The sequence below is a fragment of the Antechinus flavipes genome, chromosome 3, assembly GCF_016432865.1.
Source record: "Antechinus flavipes isolate AdamAnt ecotype Samford, QLD, Australia chromosome 3, AdamAnt_v2, whole genome shotgun sequence".
Classification (NCBI taxonomy): domain Eukaryota; kingdom Metazoa; phylum Chordata; class Mammalia; order Dasyuromorphia; family Dasyuridae; genus Antechinus; species Antechinus flavipes.
In genome coordinates, this window is record NC_067400.1 from 1,804,100 (window position 1) to 1,822,766 (window position 18,667).

At 64.9% G+C, this 18,667-nt stretch overlaps 1 protein-coding gene across 1 annotated transcript in view; it reads left to right on the forward strand.

Moving 5' to 3' along the window:
* The window catches only part of ATP2A3 (ATPase sarcoplasmic/endoplasmic reticulum Ca2+ transporting 3), a 51,775-nt gene that overhangs the window by 3,827 nt on the left and 29,281 nt on the right, over positions 1 to 18,667 (forward strand). Inside the window, exons 2-8 of the mRNA XM_051991546.1 lie at positions 4,886 to 4,903; positions 5,334 to 5,416; positions 10,565 to 10,669; positions 10,910 to 11,048; positions 12,519 to 12,599; positions 12,783 to 12,868; positions 13,417 to 13,881. Of these exons, the coding sequence (XP_051847506.1) occupies positions 4,886 to 4,903; positions 5,334 to 5,416; positions 10,565 to 10,669; positions 10,910 to 11,048; positions 12,519 to 12,599; positions 12,783 to 12,868; positions 13,417 to 13,881 (977 nt within the window). The remainder of the gene's footprint in view (positions 1 to 4,885; positions 4,904 to 5,333; positions 5,417 to 10,564; positions 10,670 to 10,909; positions 11,049 to 12,518; positions 12,600 to 12,782; positions 12,869 to 13,416; positions 13,882 to 18,667) is intronic.

Below are 18,667 nucleotides of genomic sequence, written 5' to 3' on the forward strand. Positions count from 1 at the left end.
CCGAGCCCTGGGGACCCCGGACAGAGCCCTTCTGGCTGGAGGGGCGGAGGGGGAGGGGGCGTGACCCTTTCTGGCCCTGGGGCCGTGCCGGGGTCAGCCCCAGCTCAAAGGCTTGTTTAGGAGTTGGGGGGGAAACAGAGGGAGAGCCGGGCCGCGTGCTTGCTCTTGGGGAGCTGCTGGACTGGGCCGGGGGCGGTGAAGGGACGCCCCACCTCCCTGCCCTTCCCGGGCGCTCTCAGAGCCTCAGGCCCTGGCCTGGGGGGGCCCTAGCTCACCTGTCCCCCCACCCTTGGCGGGAGCCCCTTCTCCGCCCTCAGAGCATCTGCTCAAGGCTGATTCATCAGAGGCCCCGGCTCCTCTTCGTCCTCCCTCCCAGGCCTGGTGTGCAGGGGCCGGGGCTGGGGGCCGGGCTAGGCCGGGCAGGGACTGGGGGCTTCCTGTCTTTAGGTCTGACCCCAGAGCCAATCCTGCCTCAGGCGGGAGCTCAGGACCCCGGGGGTGGTCCCGGGCCAGACAGTTTTCCCTTCTCCTCCCATGGCTTTCGGACGGGCCCAGAGAACATTTAGTGGCCGCTCTGGGGAGAGGCGCAGAGACGGGGGTAGGGCCTGTCTCCGGGGGTCTTTCCTCTTCCCCCCACCACGGGCGTCTCCCCTAACTCCACTAGGCCGCCCAGCCCCCCTTCTCCCTTTCCACCGATCATCGCCCCCCCATTTCAGACCTACCGTTCCCGGGCTCTCTGGGGCCCCCTCCCCCCTAACCAAGCCCACCTTTTGCCCCCAGGTTTTGGGGGCCCCCATCCGGTGTCTACACCAGCTGCTGAACCCCACGTCGCCCAGACCTCGGGGATCTTGGGCTTCTAAGCCGGAGGGGATCCTGGCACTTTACAGACCAGGAAACTGAGTCCCAAAGAGGGAGAGAGCGCCCAGTGCTCACCCCCTTCCTGGGCCCCTCCCCCCTTTCAGGGAAAGTTCTGGTCTCTCCCTCAGTTTCCTCAGCTGTAAGGCAGACCCCACAACAGCGCCTCCTTGTGGTGAGAGCGTCTGGGAAGGACTTGGCCCAAGGCCGGCGCACAGTAGGTGGCTCACAACCCCTCCCCATTTAGCCCCCTCAGGCAGAGACCCCCAAGGAGGGGACGGCAGCCAGGCCCCGGCCGAGGGTCACGCTCGGCCGCGGCTTCCCGGAGAGGGCTCCCGGCCGGTGCCAGCGGGCACGCCCTGCCTCTGAGCCCCGGCTTCCTGCTCAAGCCCGGCCTCCCTCCGTCCCTGCAGTGCCAGCCTCGCCCTGGGCGGGAGGCCGCCGCCCTTGGAGCCCATGGGTCGATTCAGTTCAGTGAACATCAATTAAACACCTACTGTGTGCTCAGCCTGGGCCAAGCCCTAGAGGCCAAGGGGCTCGCGGTGGCGCCGCCTCCTTGGCTGGGCCAGTGACGGTCCTGAGGGGGCGAGAGGGTCAGGAGAAGAGGAGGAAAAGGAGGAGGGGGAGGAAGAGAAAGAAGAATTGGCAGGGGAGGAGGAGAAAGAGGGAGCGGGGGATGGGAGGAGGGAAATGTGAAGGAGGGAGGGGAAGAGAAGGGGAAGGGGAAAGGAGGGGGAGGGGGAGAGGGGGAGGGGAGGGGGAGGAAGAGAAAGGGAGGAGGAGGGGCAGGAGGGGGAGGGGAAAGGTGGGAGACCCCAGGCCGCCCGAGCGGGCTAGCCATCGCGCTCCCCCCCTTCTCCCCCTCCTCGCCCAGAGGTACCTACCAGGTGAGCTCCGCCCTCGGGCCTCCCGGGCTCCGCCCCTGCCCCGCCCCCCGCTGTCACCTTTCCGGAGGTGAGAATGAAGGGGCGTCTCCCCTCCCTGCAGAACGTCTGTTGTCCCAGGGCGCCCCGCCCGCCCCGGGCCGCTCCGGGGGCTCTTAGGGAGCTCCCGCCCCACGGGTGCCCTCCGGGCCCGAGAGCTGGACGCCCGGACCGCGCGCTCCTTCTCCGGGGGCTGCAAAGCGCCGTGGGAGGGGCCGGGGGCGACCTAGAACTGACCGAGGAGGTCGGGAATCCGCTGCCCCCTTTCAGGAGGGGTTCGCAGCGACCCCAGGAGCAGGGCTGTCCCACACCCTCCCACTTTCCAGGTGGGAACACTGAGTCCCGAGACAAGGCAGTCCCGAGCCCCAAGCTGCTCAGGCCGCCGTTTGGCTACGTCTACAGTGGGGAGCACGGCGGCCCCGAACGCTCCGGGCCCCCCACCCCAGCGCGGAGGAGGGGCCCGATTCGGAGACCCCGGGGCCGGAAGGCCGCCCGCTTCCTTTTGGGGTTGGCGGGGCTCCTAGGCAGCCTTGCCTGTTGAGCAGAGGCTTGGGGCAGGCAGAGGGGGTCACTGAGGAAGGTGCCCCCAGCAGGCAGGAAGCCAGCGGCCCCAGCCGGGTACAAGAACGCAGGGATGTCCCAGCCTGCCCTGGCTCGGCCTCTGCCCTCCCTCCCTCCCTCCCTCCTTTTCTCCCTCTCTCCTTCCTTCCTTCCCTCCCTCCCTCCTTCCCTCCTTCCCTCCCTCTCTCCTCCCTCCCTCCTTCCTTCCTTTTTCTCTCCCTCCTTCCCTCCTTCTCTCCTCCCTCCCTCCTTCTCTCCTTCCCTCCTTCCCTCCTTCTCTCCCTCCCTTCCTTCTTCCCTCCCTCCCTTCCTCCTTCCCTCCTCCCTCCCTCCCTCCCTCCCTTCCTTCCTCCCTCTCTCCCTCCCTCCCTCTCTCCCTCCCTCCTTCTTCCCTCCCTCCCTCCTCCCTCCCTCCTTCCTTCCTTCCCTCCCTCCTTCTCTCCCTCCCTCCCTCCCTCCTTCTCTCCTTCTCTCCTTCCCTCCTTCTGTCCCTCCCTCCCTCCCTTCCTTCTTCCCTCCCTCCTTCTCTCCCTCCCTCCCTCCTCCCTCCCTCCCTCCTTCCCTCCTTCTCTCCCTCCCTCCCTCTCTCCGTCCCTCCTTCTTTCCCTCCCTCTCTCCCTCCTTCTTTCCTTCCCTCCCTCCTTCTCTCCCTCCCTCCCTCCCTCCTTCTCTCCTTCTCTCCTTCCCTCCTTCTGTCCCTCCCTCCCTTCCTTCTTCCCTCCCTCCCTTCCTCCTTCCCTCTTCCCTCCCTCCCTCCCTCCCTTCCTTCCTCCCTCTCTCCCTCCCTCCCTCTCTCCGCCCTCCTTCTTTCCCTCCCTCTCTCCCTCCTTCTTTCCTTCCCTCCCTCCTTCTCTCCCTCCCTCCCTCCCTCCCTCCTCCTTCCCCTCCCATATTTACAGAACCAGAGTTGGATGACAAGCACCCTATGCGGACTCCAGGGCCGGGAGTGCTTGGCAGGTGGTGGCCGCGAGTGCGAGTCCAGTCCTGCCTATTGGACCCCAGAGGGCAGAGCCCGGGTAGTTGAGGGCGGCAGACGCCAGAGGATGCCCTTTGGGCTGTTCCAAAGTGGGTTGAGCGGCCCCGGGGGGAGGGGACGACCCTCCCCACCAGGGAAGCTGTCCAAGGGCTCCCCAGCCCCCGAGGCTTGGTCTGGTGCCTTTGGGCCCCCTGAGATTCTGGGCTAAAGGCTGTCCCCATCCTGTGTCCGTGGCCTTTCTGACCATGGGGGGCACCGGGGCTCCCCCACTAATTCTGTGCTCAGTGAGGATGGCCGAGAACGTCCGGCCTCTGCTCCCCCACGCTGGAGCTCCGAGTCACCCGCCCCCCCGGGGAGCGCCGGCCGCTGGCCAGAATCTGCCCCCGACCCCCGCCAGCCCCGCGCCGAGCCCAGAGAGGTGCCCGCTCCAGCGCGGCGCTGGGGGCCGGCGTCTCCTCCGGCACGGTCGCCAGGGAGTCCGGGGAAGCTGGCCATATTTGGCGCTGCCCGGCGGGGTTTCCAGGGAGACCCGGAGTTTATTTCTGGCTCCATCTGCCACCTGGAAGAACCAGGGACTGCAGCGTTCATCCTGGGAAATCTCTGGCTCCGCGATGCCCCGGGGGAAGCTGGGCCGGCCTGCCCAAGGCCCTGCCCACGGTCCTGCCGTCTCATTGGCGGGGGGCTCCCAAGGCTCCGCGCACCCCTGCACGCCAGCGCCGTCCCGCCCCGCCTGCGCCCCAGCATTTCCAGCAAGGCTTGTTCTGGGGGTGGCCCCCAGGGTCTTCCCAACCAGGCTGGTCACAGTGAGGGCCTGGAGGCAGCCGGAGCCCACCCTCCGCTGCCCCCTCTACTTCTTTGGCCGCTGGAGTGTTGTCAGACCCCCGCCGGCCCCGCCCGTGACTCCAGCCCTTCCTGGTGCTGGGCGGCCCCCTGCCCTGGCTCTATCGGGCATCCACCCCTTTTTCTGCCCCTGCCCTCGGGGCCTGGCGCGGGCCACCAGCCAGAACTTGGTGATCACCCCCATCTCGCCCTCTTCTCCGATGGCGGTCAGGCGGACACTCTCCTCAGGCCCAGTGTTTCCATGGAGGGGTCAGTGGATGACCTTTGAAACATGGGGTATAAAGCTTGGCCTTTTAAGAACCCCGATTCTCCTTCTGAGGGGTCCTCCTGCAGGAGGGGCCCTTTACAGGCCCCTGGGCACCACGGGGAGGGGGCGCTCCTCCCACGAGTCTTCCTCAGCTTGCCCCTCCGGGGGCTGCTCCCCTTTCTGCGTCCTCCATCACGAGTTGTCAGGCACTTTCTAAGGCGAGCCCCCTTGGATCGCCACAGTGACCCCAGGGTTGGGGGAAGTGACCGGGCCCTGCTCCCACGGCCCCTCAACACTTCCGGGCTTCTTGGCCTGGTAGCGGCCCTGGTCCCTCTCTGGCGCTTCAGTCAGGGTGCCCGGGACCCTGCCTGGAAGCTGCCGGAGGGCAGGCCCGGCCTGGAGCACCCAATCCCCCCGGCCCCCTTGCTTACGGTCTCTTTTCTCTTTGCCGATTTCTTTCCTGCACCTCGGCTGAACCCCCAGAACTCCCGGCGGAGGAAGGTGCGTGAGTAGCTGATGGTGCTCCGTGAGCTCCGGTGTCCCTTGTCCTGGGAGGGTGTGGGTTCTAGGGGTTATGCTGGGGGGGCCCATGCTGGGAAGCCAGGTCCTGGAGGGCATAGGCCAGAGGGGGTCTAGGGCCAGGTATTGGGACACAGCCCCGGGCATCCAGTCTGCCCGATTGTAGCAAAGGGCCCTGGGCTTCCTCCATCCCCAACCCCCTGACCACTTGCTTCGGCCTGTCCGGGTCCCGGAGGCCCGAGGACGAAGCGCCGCTGGGTTGGCCACAAGGCCAGTCAGGGTCCGATTCCAGGCCTGGGGCTGGATCACCTCTCTGCTGGGGGGAGGGGACAGGCCGCAGGGGCCGGAGCTCGGGCCCCCTGAGGAGGGGCCGTCCAGGTGGCGGCCAGACTCGGGTCTCTTGGCTTTCCAGGGAAGTCCCTGTGGGAGCTGGTGCTGGAGCAGTTCGATGACCTCCTGGTGCGCATCCTCCTCCTGGCGGCCTTCGTATCCTTTGTGAGTATGGGGGGTCCGGGGAGGGCCCCTCGCCGCCCCCCGTCACTGTGAGGGCGCCCCGCCCTCCACTTCCTGGGCCCCAGACCCCCTCTCTGACCCTGCCTGGGCTATTGCCCCTACTGACCTCATTAGGTGCTTACTGTGTGCAAAGGGCTGAGCACGGAAGGCCCTCTGGGAGGGCTCCCACCCTTCTGCCGGGCGCCTGGGAGGCGGCTCTCTGTGGGCACCACCTTGGGTTTTCTGGGTAGTGTTTTTTTTGCTGAGGCAGTTGGAGTCAAGTGACTTGCCCAGGGCACACAGCTAGGAAGTGTTAAGTGTCCGAGGTCAGATTTGAACTCAGGACTTCAGGGCCGGCACTCTCTCCACTATCTAGCTGCCCCGTTTTCTGGGTAGTTCAACTGGGCCCGGGCTAAGCGCTGGGATGTGAGAAAGGGGGTCCCAGGCCACTGCGGGGAGCCTGAGGGACTGGGAGGGTGGGAGGCTCTATAGTGAGAGGAGAGAGGGTTTGGGGGGAAGGAGATCGGCTTTGGAGCAGGAAGAACAGAGTTAGGGGTGCCCTGGTGGCCAGCACGCGGGCGTGTCGGGGTCTGAGCGAGGGGCCATTTGTACCACAGCAGGTCCGGGCCGGAGACCTGGCTCTCTTGGTCTGGGAGGGACCAGGTACAGACGCCCCGGGCCCTAAAGACCTGAATCAGCCCTCTGAGAGCCCCTTGGGGGGCCGGCCGACTATCACCTTCTGTGGAGGAAGTGGGAGATGGGGCCCGTCCTCTGCCAATGGTGGAATGGGGGTTGGCTGTTTGGGGGAGTGAGTGTGACAGCACAGGGACCCGGGGCGGGGGGCAGGGAGAAACCAGGGAAGGGGGCCGCGGACTGCAGTCTCTTGAGGTGGGGGAGCCGTGGCTGATCAGTATCTGTGTCTGTCTGTGTCAGCGTTCTTGTATATGTCTGTCTGTCTGTGTCAGCGTTCTTGTATATGTCTGTCTGTCTGTGTCAATGTCTGTGACTATATCTGTGTCTGTGTCGGTATCACTGCTTGTTCTGCATCTGTGTCAGTGTCCGTGTCTATGTCTGTCTGTGTCTTTATCACTGTTCTGCATCTGTTCCGTCTGTGTCTTTGTATGCTGTTAATGTCTGTCAGTATCCGTCAATGTCCGTGTCTATATCGTGTCTGCATCAATTCTGCGTCTGCAGACTCCGAGGGGGGCTGCCAGGTGCCCCACTGGGATCGAGCCCCTAGACCAGGCTGGCTCTGTTCAAGTCCCAGAAGATCAAGATGGGCGGACCCTCCCCCAGGGAGGGGGAGGGGGAGAGGCTCCCTTCCCTGCTTCTCCTGACCCCAGGCCGGGCACTGGCCGCCCCCTTCTTGCTCCCCACACCTGCTGCCATCACAGGTGTGCGCCCTTGTGCCTGGCCAGGTGCCGAGGGCTCTGGGTGTGGGCGGGGGCACTCCATTTGCCTGGGAAATGAGAGGCTCCCTGGAGAGGGGGAAGTCACCTTTGAGAGGAATTAGGCATCTCTGAAGACCCGGCTCACAGGCAAAGAGATGCAAATCTTCCCCCACTCCACTCCCAACTGGCCCCCCTCCCCCTCCTGCCTCACTGCCCTTCCCCCTCCTGCCTGGCTGCCCTCCCCCTCCCTCCTGGCTACCCTGCCTCAGCCTCACTCCCAGACTCCAAAGCTGGCACTCTGGGGACGAGAGGGTCCTTCTGCCCTGATCCTGCCTTCTGCCAGCTCCCCACTCTCTAGTCCCCAGAAGGTCTGTACCTTGGGAGGAAGCCCTCCCAAGCAGTGCCCAGGCTCCAGGCCCTCAGCCCCCTGTTCTCCCTGCCCTCTCTCCCTCAGCCCCCTCAGTTTGGCCACTCTGTCCCAGGCCCTCATCCCTCTCGCTATCCACACGACTGCAAAGGACCCTCCTCCCTTGCTCCACAGGCTCCGGCTCCCTGTTCCCCAAGATCAGATATTAATGACTTCCTGGTGGGGCCCCAGCAGAACGCTCTAGCTGTGTTCCCCACCACTCCCCTTCCTGTACCCTGCGATACCACTGAACTTGCTACTTCTTCTAAACAAGCATTTATTAACTGCTTACTATGTGCCAGGCAATGGATATCTCATTTTGTTGAGGTTCAAAGGAGACCCCTGAGTTCCAGACCGGTGTCACGAGGGGTCTCAAAAGAATTTGCAGGCTCGGACCCATCTCCCAGTCAGAGGACAGAATTTATTGTAATTGTAACGCCAACTGAAGCGGGCCACGTTCCGGAAGGATTCAGCCAAGGACCGAGTGCAAGAGGATAGATTTGTAGGAAAAAGAGAGAGCGGTCTTCCTGTCACTGATAGGCTGATTTTATGGCTTAGATAGAGAACTGAAGAGGGGGCTTAGAGGGGGGTTCGAAGAGCAGTCTGGTACGCACCTCATAATTGTCTCAGACTTTATCACCGACCCACAGATTGTCATGTGACAGTCAGCAATGGGTTGTGGAACTGCAGCACTCCCAAAACCAGGGTATTGCTACACTTTCTCTCAAAGCTAGGGGAAGAAATAGATAACTACCTCACTTCCAAGGCCAGGGGGGCCCTCAGGTTATTTCTACATTTCCTCTAGAAGCTGCACCCCGTCAGTTTGATCCTCTCATAAGTCATCTCCCATCTCTGTACCTTTATTCAGGCAGAGCCTCATGCCTGCGATGCCTTTTCCCCACTCCTCTGCCTCTTAGAAGTTTGATTTTTCTCTGAAGCTCATCAGCACCTTCTGCGTGGAGCTCTTCCTGATCCTGCTTCCTCTCCTCTGTCCCCTTCCCTCCTCTGTAGTTACTTCCCTTGAATTACTTTTTTTGTGTGTATGTGTCATTTGCCGCATTAGATTGTCTGCATCTGTGTCTGTGTCGGTGTCCTTGTATATGTCTGTCTGTGTCAGTGTCTGTGACTATATCTGTGTCTGTGTCTGTATCACTGCTTGTTCTGCATCTGTGTCTGTGTCTGTCTATGTCAATGTCCATATTTGCATCTGTGTCAATGTGCGTGTCTGTATCTGTGTCTGTATCACTGCTTGTTCTGCATCTGTGTCCGTCAATGTCTGCGTCTGTATGTGTCACTGTTCTGCATTTGTTCTGTCGTGTCAATGTCTTTGTATGTGTCTGTGTCAATGTCTGTGTCTGTATCTATGTCTGTGCCAGTGTCTGTTCTGCCTCTGTGTCTGTCTGTGTCATTGTCTTTGCATGTGTCTGTGTCAATGTCTGTGTCTGTATCTATGTCTGTGCCAGTGTCTGTTCTGCCTCTGTGTCTGTCTGTGTCATTGTCTTTGCATGTGTCTGTATCTATGTCTGTGCCAGTGTCTGTTCTGCCTCTGTGTCTGTCTGTGTCATTGTCTTTGCATGTATCTGTGTCAATGTCTTTGTATGTGTCTGTGTCAGTGTCTGTTCTGCCTCTGTGTCTGTCATTGTCTTTGTATGTGTCTGTCTGTGTCAGTGTCCGTGTCTGTATCTGTATATGTCTGCGTCTGTGTCTGTATCACGCTTGTTCTGCATCTGTGTCCGTGTCCATGTCTGTGCTGGTATCTATGTCTGTGTCAGTGCCCGGCGGTATCAGTTTCTCTCTCTATATCTAGGTGTCCGTGTCTGTGTCCGTTTGTGCCCTCATTCTTGTCTGGGTTCGTGTCCGTGTCCGTGTCTTGACTCTGCTTAATTCGATTTCCTGTTTATCCACTAATATGCAGCTTGCTCTGCTTTGTCTGCTGTCTCTCCAATTGGATCTCAAGCTCCTTGAGGGCAGGAACTGTCTTTTGCCTCTTTTTGTACCCCCGGTCCTCGGCACATGCCTGGCACATAGAGGGTGATCAATAGACGATTATCGATCGATTGTTGTGTGTCCTTGTCCATATCTGTCTTTCTATGTGTGTCCGTGTCCGTGTTTGTGCCCACGTCTGTGTCTATGACAACAGGGATTTGGTTCGACTCGGCATTGTGGGACGTGAGTTTGAGTCCGGGCTCTGTGACTTGATCCCCGTGGGACTTTGAACAAGTTGCTTCCCTTTTTCGAACTTCAGGTTCCTCCTCTGTTAAGCGAAGGGATGGGATTAGCTGACCTTTGAGCCTCCCCTTCCCCGTCTCCCGTAGTCTGCCTGTTGACCCCAGGACTGGCACCTTCTCCCCCTTCCCCCTGCAGTATTGTACTGGCAGGCAGCGAGGGATTCGTGGCCCCCCCACCTGGTGGCCACAGTCAGCGCGGGCTGCCTGGCCGGGGCAGCCTCTTCCTGTCCTTTCCTGACTTCACGAGGCCTGGGGAGGCCTGGAGTCTGGGCCGCCCTCTCGGGGTGGTCTGGGACATTTGGCTCCTATTTCAGCCTGGCCTTTCTTTTGCTTTCTGATCTTTAGCAGCTCTGAATTTCCCTGGGCTCTGATTCTTCCCCACCCCGCCCCCACCAGCCCCTCTCTGCCCTTGGGGGATGCACTTGAAGCCCAGAGATCCCTCCCAGCCCTGGCATTCCTGAGCTTCAGGAGGCTGCTCTCTGGGGCCTCTACCTGTCTCATCTCCCTGGGCCACTTCCTCCATGAAGCCCCCCTAGGCTGCTCCAATCCCCTGTGGTGGCTCTCTGGCCATCTGGGGGGCTCTCTGGCCATCCCAGGGGGCTCTCTGGCTGTCCATTGGTTTCCTGATCTCCCTCACAGTCTGTTGTGTGGGTCAAGTGTCCCTTCCCTCCCTGCGGGGGGCCATCTGGGGCCCTCGCACCTCTTCCGTCCTTGGGATTCCTCCCTCCTCCCTTGTCCCTGGTCCCCAGGAGCTGTGTGCGAGCCCGAGGGCAAGGCCACTGGGGAGGAACCTTAGGGGGACTGACCCCAGGGGATGGCTTACATCAAGGTCAAACCTGAAGGGTGCCAGGCTGGTCCAAGCTTTATCACTTCCATCTGACAGATGGGGAAACTGAGGAAATGACGTGGTACTAGACGAAGCGCCCAGGAAGAGTCCCGACTGGGGGTGGGGGCTCAGAGACCTGACGGGCTGAGACCCAGAGAAGGAAGGCCCGTGGTCGGCTGGCGGGTCAGCAGATGAAAGGCCGGGGGCTCCTTTGTCCCGCGGCCATTCTCGCCCAAGGGGGCTTGCCTCCCGCCTCCCGCTCCCCCGTGCCCGCGTGCCCACCCGCTTCTGTCTCCGCAGGTCCTGGCCTGGTTTGAGGAGGGCGAGGAGACCGTAACGGCCTTCGTGGAGCCGATGGTGATCGTGCTCATTCTCATCGCCAACGCTGTGGTGGGGGTCTGGCAGGTGGGTACCTGGCGGACTGAGGTCACACCCGGCTGTGTCCCCTAGGAGACCCAGAGCACCCCGGGATATTGGGGGCCTTTGTCCCGGGCCATGGCTTCCCTCCCCGCCCCTAGTGCCGCCCCGAGCTCACCCTGGAGCAGCCGGTGCAGCCCTTGCACTTCCGCCGGCCTTCCCAGAGACCCCTGCGCCCCCACCCCCCGGCCCCCTCGGGTGCTGACCGGAGCCCGCCTGTGCCGGCAGGAGAGAAACGCAGAAAGCGCCATCGAGGCGCTGAAGGAGTACGAGCCGGAGATGGGCAAGGTGATCCGCATGGACCGCAAGGGCGTGCAGAGGATCCGGGCCCGCGACATCGTCCCCGGAGACATCGTGGAGGTGGCAGGTGGGGGCCGGGCCCCGGGGGGAGGGGGCGCATACACTGTGTGCACAATGCGTGGGGGAGGGGCACGGGGCACACATGGGCACAATGCGTGGGGGAGGGGCACGGGGGCGCAGTGCACTGCAGGGGGTACCTGGGTGGGGCACAGTGTCCTCGCCCCCCCCCCCCGCCTGGGGCGGGAGCTGGCATAGCGGTGGGAGGGGCCCACTCCAAGGCTGCCTTGGGGGCAGCGGGCAGAGGTGCCCTGGCTGGGTGGGCGCCCAGCTCCCCCCTCCCCCGTGCTGCTTCCTGCCTCCCCTCCCCCGCCGGCCGGCCCCAGCTCCCCAGAAGAAGCCCCCAGAGGACTGTGGGAAAGTGTTTGCTGTGGCGACGGCCGTGTGGCCGCTTCCTGCGCCTTCCCGGATCCGGGGCCGGCTCACATTTTCCACTGCCTTGACTCAGCCGCGGCCCCGAGCGTGACCCGAGCCGAGCTGTTGAGTCTGAAAGAGGAAAACGCGGGCCCTCCTCTGGGTTCCCCCTCCCCCCTCGTCTATTCATGGCCGAGGGTGCCAAGGAGCCAGGGCCGGCCCCGCCCCCGCTGCCTCAGTTTCCTCCTCTGTCAGAGCCCCCTCCTAGGCCCGCTCCTTTGTCCTCTGATCCCCCTCCCTTTGGGGGCTCCCAAGGCCAGTGTTTGGGGCCCAGGCATGGGGGACTTCCTGCTGCTCCCCGAGGCAGACAGAACCCCTGTTCTGGGCGGGGTTCTTGCTGACCTTCCCCTGCAGGATCCTGGGTCAGAATGGCCTGGGCCGGAGGAGGGGGTAGGAGGAGACCTGGCCTTTGCAGCGGGTGTCAAAGTCGTGGCCCAGTCGTGGACCTCCTCCTCCCTTCCTTCTCCTCCTCCTCTTCCTCCTCTTCCTCCTCCTTCCTTCCTTCCCCTCCTCCTCCTGCTCCTCCTCCCTTCCTTCTCCTCCTCCTCCTCCTCCTCTTCCTCCTCCTTCCTTCCTTCCCCTCCTCCTCCTGCTCCTCCTGCTCCTCCTCTTCCTCCTCCTCCTCCTCCTCTTCTTCCTCCTCTTCCTCCTCCTCCTCCTCCTCTTCCTCCTCCTCCTCCTCTTCTTCCTCCTCTTCCTCCTCTTCCTCTCCCTCCTCCTCCTCCTCCTCCTCCTTTTCCTCCTCCTCCTCCTCCTCCCCTCCTGCTCTTCCCCCTCCTCCCTCACCTCCCGGAGCGGGCCCCAGCTGCTCTGTCCAGCCCTAACCTCTCTCAGGCTCCAGCCTCCCTTCCCAAAGCCCGCCCGGACTCGGGAGCTGCCTGGGACTGACCGGGGGGAGGGGGGAGAACTCCTCACCGTTACCCCGAGGCCCGAGGAGGCGAATTCTGGCCCGGCCACGGACGCGGGCTCCGAGGAGGGTCCCGGGCTTCGTTTGGGGGGCTCGGCAGGACTGGGCGGGGCTCCCTCCCTGACCGGGGCTCCTTTCTCGCTCCCTCCCCCGCTGCAGTCGGGGACAAGGTGCCGGCCGACATCCGCCTCATCGAGATCAAGTCCACCACGCTGAGGGTCGACCAGTCCATCCTGACAGGTGAGGGCAGGCCCGGGAGGAGCGCGGGGAGGACGTCCGGCTCCCGGCCCCTGGGGATGGGGGGCCGCTGGCTGGGGGGAGGGGGAGGGCAGAGGAGGCCCCTCCCCCCCGCCGGGGTGCTTTGGGAAGCGGGCAGAGGGGCTCTTGCCGGCTTCGGACTCGGGGGCGCTTGTGTGTGTGCAGGGGAATCCATGTCTGTGCTCAAGCACACGGACCCCGTCCCCGACCCCCGCGCTGTGAACCAGGACAAGAAGAACATGCTGTTCTCGGTGAGTCGCAGGGGGCGGGCAGAGTGGGGGGGGCCGGGGGCCCTTCCGGAACGGTCCTGCCCGGGATGGCCCCCTTCAGTGCGAGCCTCCCAAGAGCACAAGGTCCCCGCTTTGCGAGGCTCCGGGAGGCCGGGAGCACGAGAGCCGCCGGGGACCATCCTCATGGCTCCCACATGGAGCCTGCTGGGGGCCCTGGCTCGGGAAAGGCAGAGCGGGGCTGGGGGCCGGCCCGTGCCATCTGCGCCACGGGGGAGAGCCAGGAGGAGGGGAGCCTCCGTCCCCCGGTGCTCGGCGCGCTCTGCCGCAGACGGCATCTGTAAGTGACCCCGAGCAGGGGCCCCTCCGCTCCTGGCCCCCCAGTCAGAGGACCCCGGGCTCAGTGCCAGCCTTGGCGAGCCCCCTCTGACCGCAGGTAGTGCTCCCCCCCGACCACGGGCAGTGCTCCCCCCCTGACCGCGGGCAGTGCTCCCCCCCGACCACGGGCAGTGCTCCCCCCCTAGGCCCGGCCCCCCCCCCCGGGGCCAGTCACCGAGTGCTCCCCCCTCCAGGGCACCAACATCGCTTCGGGAAAGGCCGTGGGGGTGGTTGTGGCCACGGGCATCTACACCGAGATTGGCAAGATCCGCAACCAGATGGTGGCCACGGAGCCCGAGAAGACGCCGCTGCAGCAGAAGCTGGACGAGTTCAGCCAGCAGCTCTCCAAGGTCATCTCCGTGATCTGCGTGGCCGTCTGGGCCATCAACATCGGCCACTTCGGCGACCCCGTCCACGGCGGCTCCTGGCTCCGCGGGGCCGTCTACTACTTCAAGATCGCCGTGGCCCTGGCCGTGGCCGCCATCCCCGAGGGGCTCCCGGCCGTCATCACCACCTGCCTGGCACTGGGCACTCGGCGCATGGCCAAGAAGAACGCCATCGTCCGCAGCCTGCCCTCCGTGGAGACCCTGGGCTGCACCTCCGTCATCTGCTCCGACAAGACCGGGACCCTGACCACCAACCAGATGTCCGTGTGCCGGGTGAGTCCCTTCCTCCTCCCCCTTCCCTTCCCCCTCCCCCCCCTCCTCCCCCTCCTCCCCCTCCTCCTCCTCCTCCTCCCCCTCCTCCCCCTCCTTCTTCTCCTCCTCCTCTCCTCCCCCTCCTCCTCCTCCTCCTCCTCTCCTCCCCCTCCTCCTCCTCCTCCTCCCCCTCCTCCCCCTCCTTCTCCCCCCTTCCCCCTCCTCCTCCTCCTCCTCTTCTCCCTCTTCCCCCCCTCCTCCTCCCCCCCTCCTCCTCCCCCCCCTCCTCCTCTTCTGGTCTGTCTCTGGGGGGAGCACTCCTCTGGAGGTGGGATGCAGCTGCGCGGGGCGGCCATCGGGGGGTGGCTGGGTGGGCGGTGCCAGCCGGGGTCGGGGGGCCCGAGGTCAGGCCCGGCCCTGAAGGCTCCCAGCCACCGGACCCCGGGCCGACCGCCTCCCTCTGCTTGCCTGGGAACTGGAAAGGGGAGTCATCCCCCCGGGAAGACCCCGACGGGTCAGGACGGGGCCTTCAGGCTTGGGGCCCCCCCGCGGCCGCTCTGGGCGCAGTCTCCGCAGTTCTTGGCCCGAGGGGGGGCGGGGCCGGGAGAGCCGGGCGGGCCCGTGGGCGCTTCCAGCCCATTCTCGGGCTCGGGGCCCCCGACGAGACTTCGGTTTCTGGCATCGGAGCCCGCGGAAGGGCCGGGGCGGGGGCTCCAGGCTGGCCAGCTTACTCTCGTCCCTGGGCCCCCCCCCCGGCCCCGAAGGGCTCGTGGCCCTTCTCTGGTCCGTCAGAAAGCTGGGGGCGCCTGGGGCGGGGCCGGGGCCGCTGTTCTCGGGCTCCGGCCGCCCTCGGACCTGACCTGGAAGCGTCGGGGGTCGGAGGCCGTTCTGGCCATGACCTTCCTGGAGAGAGGTGGGAGGGGAGGGCGGTCTCCGAGCCCCTTGAAGCGCCCGCTCAGAGGGGCCCAGCTGCCCTTTTCCGGGCCTTAAGGCCCCCTCGGAGGGGCAGCGGCCGTTAACCCCTGCGGGAGGCTGGCGACGACCCCTCGGCGGTCTCAGGAGCGTGAGGGTCCCCGGGGGAGGCCGGAGGGGCTCGGGCGGGGGCGGGGGCGGGGGCCTCCTTCCCGGCCGTGACCGGAATGTTTCAGTGACAGATGTTTTCTTGCTCACAACCGTGGAGCTGAGTGCGGGGGGCCGGCCCAGGGCCCCCTCCCAAGGTGGCCTCGGGGGAGGGGAGGGGATCCATCTTCTCGCTTTGGCTCCTCCCTGCGGGAAGGCAAAAGTCCCAGCTGTCTTCTGTCTCCCCCAGTGCCTGAGTCAGGGCTCGCACCCCGTGGGGCTCGGGCTGGGCCTGGGGGGTCCTGGGGAGCTCAGGGGCCTGGAGAAAGCGCAGAGCAGGCCCTGATCGCCCACGAGGCGGAAGCCCCTGGGGCCCGGCCCGGGAGCTGGGGCAGCCTGAGGGGGCCTGCGGTCACTCCCTCCCAGAGCCCCCAGAAGCCTGTGGGACCCGTGTCGCCCCACAGGGCCCGGGAAGGGCCCGAGGCCGGACTCTCCCCATCCCGGGAGGGACGGAGACCATGGGGGGCCCCTGAGGCCGGGTCTGGGGCCCCCACAGCGGGACTCGGGTGTTTGTACCCCCCATGTCCCGGGGCCGGCCACAGGGTGGGGGAAGGAGATGCTCATAGACCAGGTAACACTGTGGGGGGCCAGGGCTGTTCCGGGGGGGCCAGGGCTGTTCGGGAGGGGGGGAGCCAGGGCTGTCCCTGGGGGGGGAGCCAGGGCTGTTCCGGGGGGGCCAGGGCTGTCCCTGGGGGGGGAGCCAGGGCTGTTCCGGGGGGGCCAGGGCTGTTCGGGAGGGGGGGAGCCAGGGCTGTCCCTGGGGGGGGGGCCAGGGCTGTTCCGGGGGGGGGCCAGGGCTGTTCCGGGGGGGCCAGGGCTGTTCCAGGGGGGGCCAGGGCTGTTCGGGAGGGGGGGAGCCAGGGCTGTTCCGGGGGGGGGGCCAGGGCTGTTCCCTGTTCCCTGTGGGGCACCAGGCACTGAGACCCTGGGCCGCCCTGGAGTGGGAGGGTGACTCCCAGCCCATCCTCACTCCCCTTAAAAAGCCCTGTGGGAGCTCCCATTGGCTCCCTGGGGTTCGCCCTGGAGGAGTGCCGGCCCCCCGCCGCTGCCCCCGGGCTCTGGGGCACTCTGTGCTCTCTGGGAGCCGGGGGAGACCAGGCTGTTCCAGGCCGGCCCCGGGGCTGTTGGCTTCTGACCTGCCCGGCTGGCATGGGGGGGGGCTGTGGGCACCTAACTGCCCCCCCGCCCCGCGGCTCAGTCGGTTCCTCCTGGAGCCGGGCTGGGCCGGGCCCCTATTTACCTGCTAGGAGTTCCCCGGGCGGGAGCCGGAGGCATCGTTCCCGCCCTCTCCGGGGACAGCTGTTCACTATTGACCTTGGCAGTGGCGGCTGCCCGGGCGGGGCGTCCTTCTGACCAAGGCCACCTCAGCAGGAGGGAGCCCCCCCCCGAGAGCCCTCACTGCCCTCCCTCGGTGCCCCCCGACTCCCTCAGCGCCCGCTCAGCGGCCGCCACCTTGGCGCAGGGAGAACTTTGCCCAGAGTCAAGAATAACAATGACATTAGGCCCTTGTCAGGGCCCCTTCCCGGCACCTCCCCCGCCTCGGGCCCTGCCCTCAGAGCTTCGGGGCGACGGCGTGAGCGGGGCAGGGGCCGAGGCCGGGAGGGGCCCCCCAGGAACGGGGCGGTCGGGCTGAAGGCGGGGACTCCGAGGCGGCCGAGCCGGAGGGAAGGAGGAAAGCAAGGGGGGCATGGCCGGGTGGGCCGGAGGCAGGGAGCCCAGGTGGGCGGCTGGTCCCCAAGTGCCTTCAGAAGGAAGAAAGGGGAACTCTCTGGGAGACGCCCCTGATCTGTGCCGGGCCCTCAGAGAGGCCGAGGCCGGCCTCGGGCCCACATTTCTCCAGGACTGGGGGGGGGGGGCTGCTCTCTGTCCCAAGGGCAGCTCGGACCCAGCCCCTTCCCCGCAGGTCACCAGATCCCCCAGCTCCGCTCCCTGCGCCACTGCACAAATTATTCATTTGCTGGCCTGGAACTTTCCCAGATGTTCCATGAGATTGTGGCCCAGGGTCGGGGGAGGAAGCTCATGGGGCTGCCCTTCTGTGCCCCCCCCCCCCGGGGCCTCTCCCTGCCAGGAGACAGCAGGTGTTGGGCCGGCCAGGAGAGGTAGTGACCTCATGCGCGCCATGGGAAGGGTCAGAGGCGGGATTCGAAGGCGGGTCTCTGCGGAAGTCCATCACTATGGGGGAGGGAGGGACGAAGGCGGGGAGGGGGCTGCGGGAACCAAGGGCGGCCCGGCCCCCGGCAGGGAGTTTGCCGACTTCCTGTGGTCAGGGAACATATCCCATGCTCTGCAGCCCAGGCAGCACGGCCCGGCGTCCCCCCTCTGAGCTTTTGCAGCCCGCGGTCTCCTCCACCAGGCGCGCAGCCCTCCTCATGTCCGGTCTCATGGGAGAGAAGCTTCTGGCAGGCGGCTTGTGGTGGTTTCCTGTTGCACCTCATCTCGCAGCCAGACCCACCCCCTCCACCTCAGCCCCAAAGGGAAGACCCTGCCCCTTCCGGCCCCTCCCCCAGCACTGTGGCTCCTCTGTGAAGAGGCGGGATCCCTCAAGGGGCTGAATGAAGCCTAGGAATAAAGAAAGGAGGGGGAGAGGAGGGGAAGGAGGGGGGGGGGGAGGAGGGAAGCTTAGGAATAAAGAAAGGAGGGAGGAGAGGAGGGGGAGAGGGGAAGCCTAGGAATAAAGAAAGGAGGGGGAGGAGGGGGAGAGGGAAGCTTAGGAATAAAGAAAGGAGGGGGGAGAGGAGGGGAAGGGGGGGAGGAGGGGGAGGAGGGAAGCTTAGGAATAAAGAAAGGAGGGAGGAGAGGAGGGGGAGAGGGGAAGCCTAGGAATAAAGAAAGGAGGGGGAGAGGAGGGGAGAGGAGGGAAGCTTAGGAATAAAGAAAGGAGGGGGGAGAGGAGGGGGAGAGGGGAAGCCTAGGATAAAGAAAGGAGGGGGAGAGGAGGGGGAGGGGGAAGCCTAGGAATAAAGAAAGGAGGGGGAGGAGGGGGGAGAAGAGGGGGAGGGGGAAGCCTAGGAATAAAGAAAGGAGGGGGAGAGGAGGGGGAGGAGGGAAGCCTAGGAATAAAGAAAGGAGGGGGGAGAGGATGGGGAGGAGGGAAGCCTAGGATAAAGAAAGGAGGGGGAGAGGGGAAGCCTAGGAATAAAGAAAGGAGGGAGGAGAGGAGGGGGAGAGGAAGGGGAGGGGGAAGCCTAGGAATAAAGAAAGGAGGGGGAGAGGAGGGGGAGAGGGGAAGCCTAGGAATAAAGAAAGGAGGGGGAGGAGGGGAAGGAGGGAAGCCTAGGATAAAGAAAGGAGCGGAGAGGGAGGGAAGGAGGGAAGCCTAGGATAAAGAAAGGAGGGGGAGAGGGGAAGCCTAGGATAAAGAAAGGAGGGGGAGGAGGGGGAGGAGGGAAGCCTAGGAATAAAGAAAGGAGGGGGAGAGGAGGGGGAGGAGGGAAGCTTAGGATAAAGAAAGGAGGGGGAGAGGGGAAGCCTAGGAATAAAGAAAGGAGGGGGGAGAGGATGGGGAGAGGGGAAGCCTAGGAATAAAGAAAGGAGGGGGGAGAGGAAGGGGAGGAGGTCTGACCCTGTGTCACTCATCTTGGTCCTAAATGCCCTCGCCTTTGGCTCCGTGTGCCTGAGACGTTCTGAATGACTGGCAGACAAGCAACCTTGGCTGCCCTGTTGGAAAAACTCTGGTGCACAGCACTGG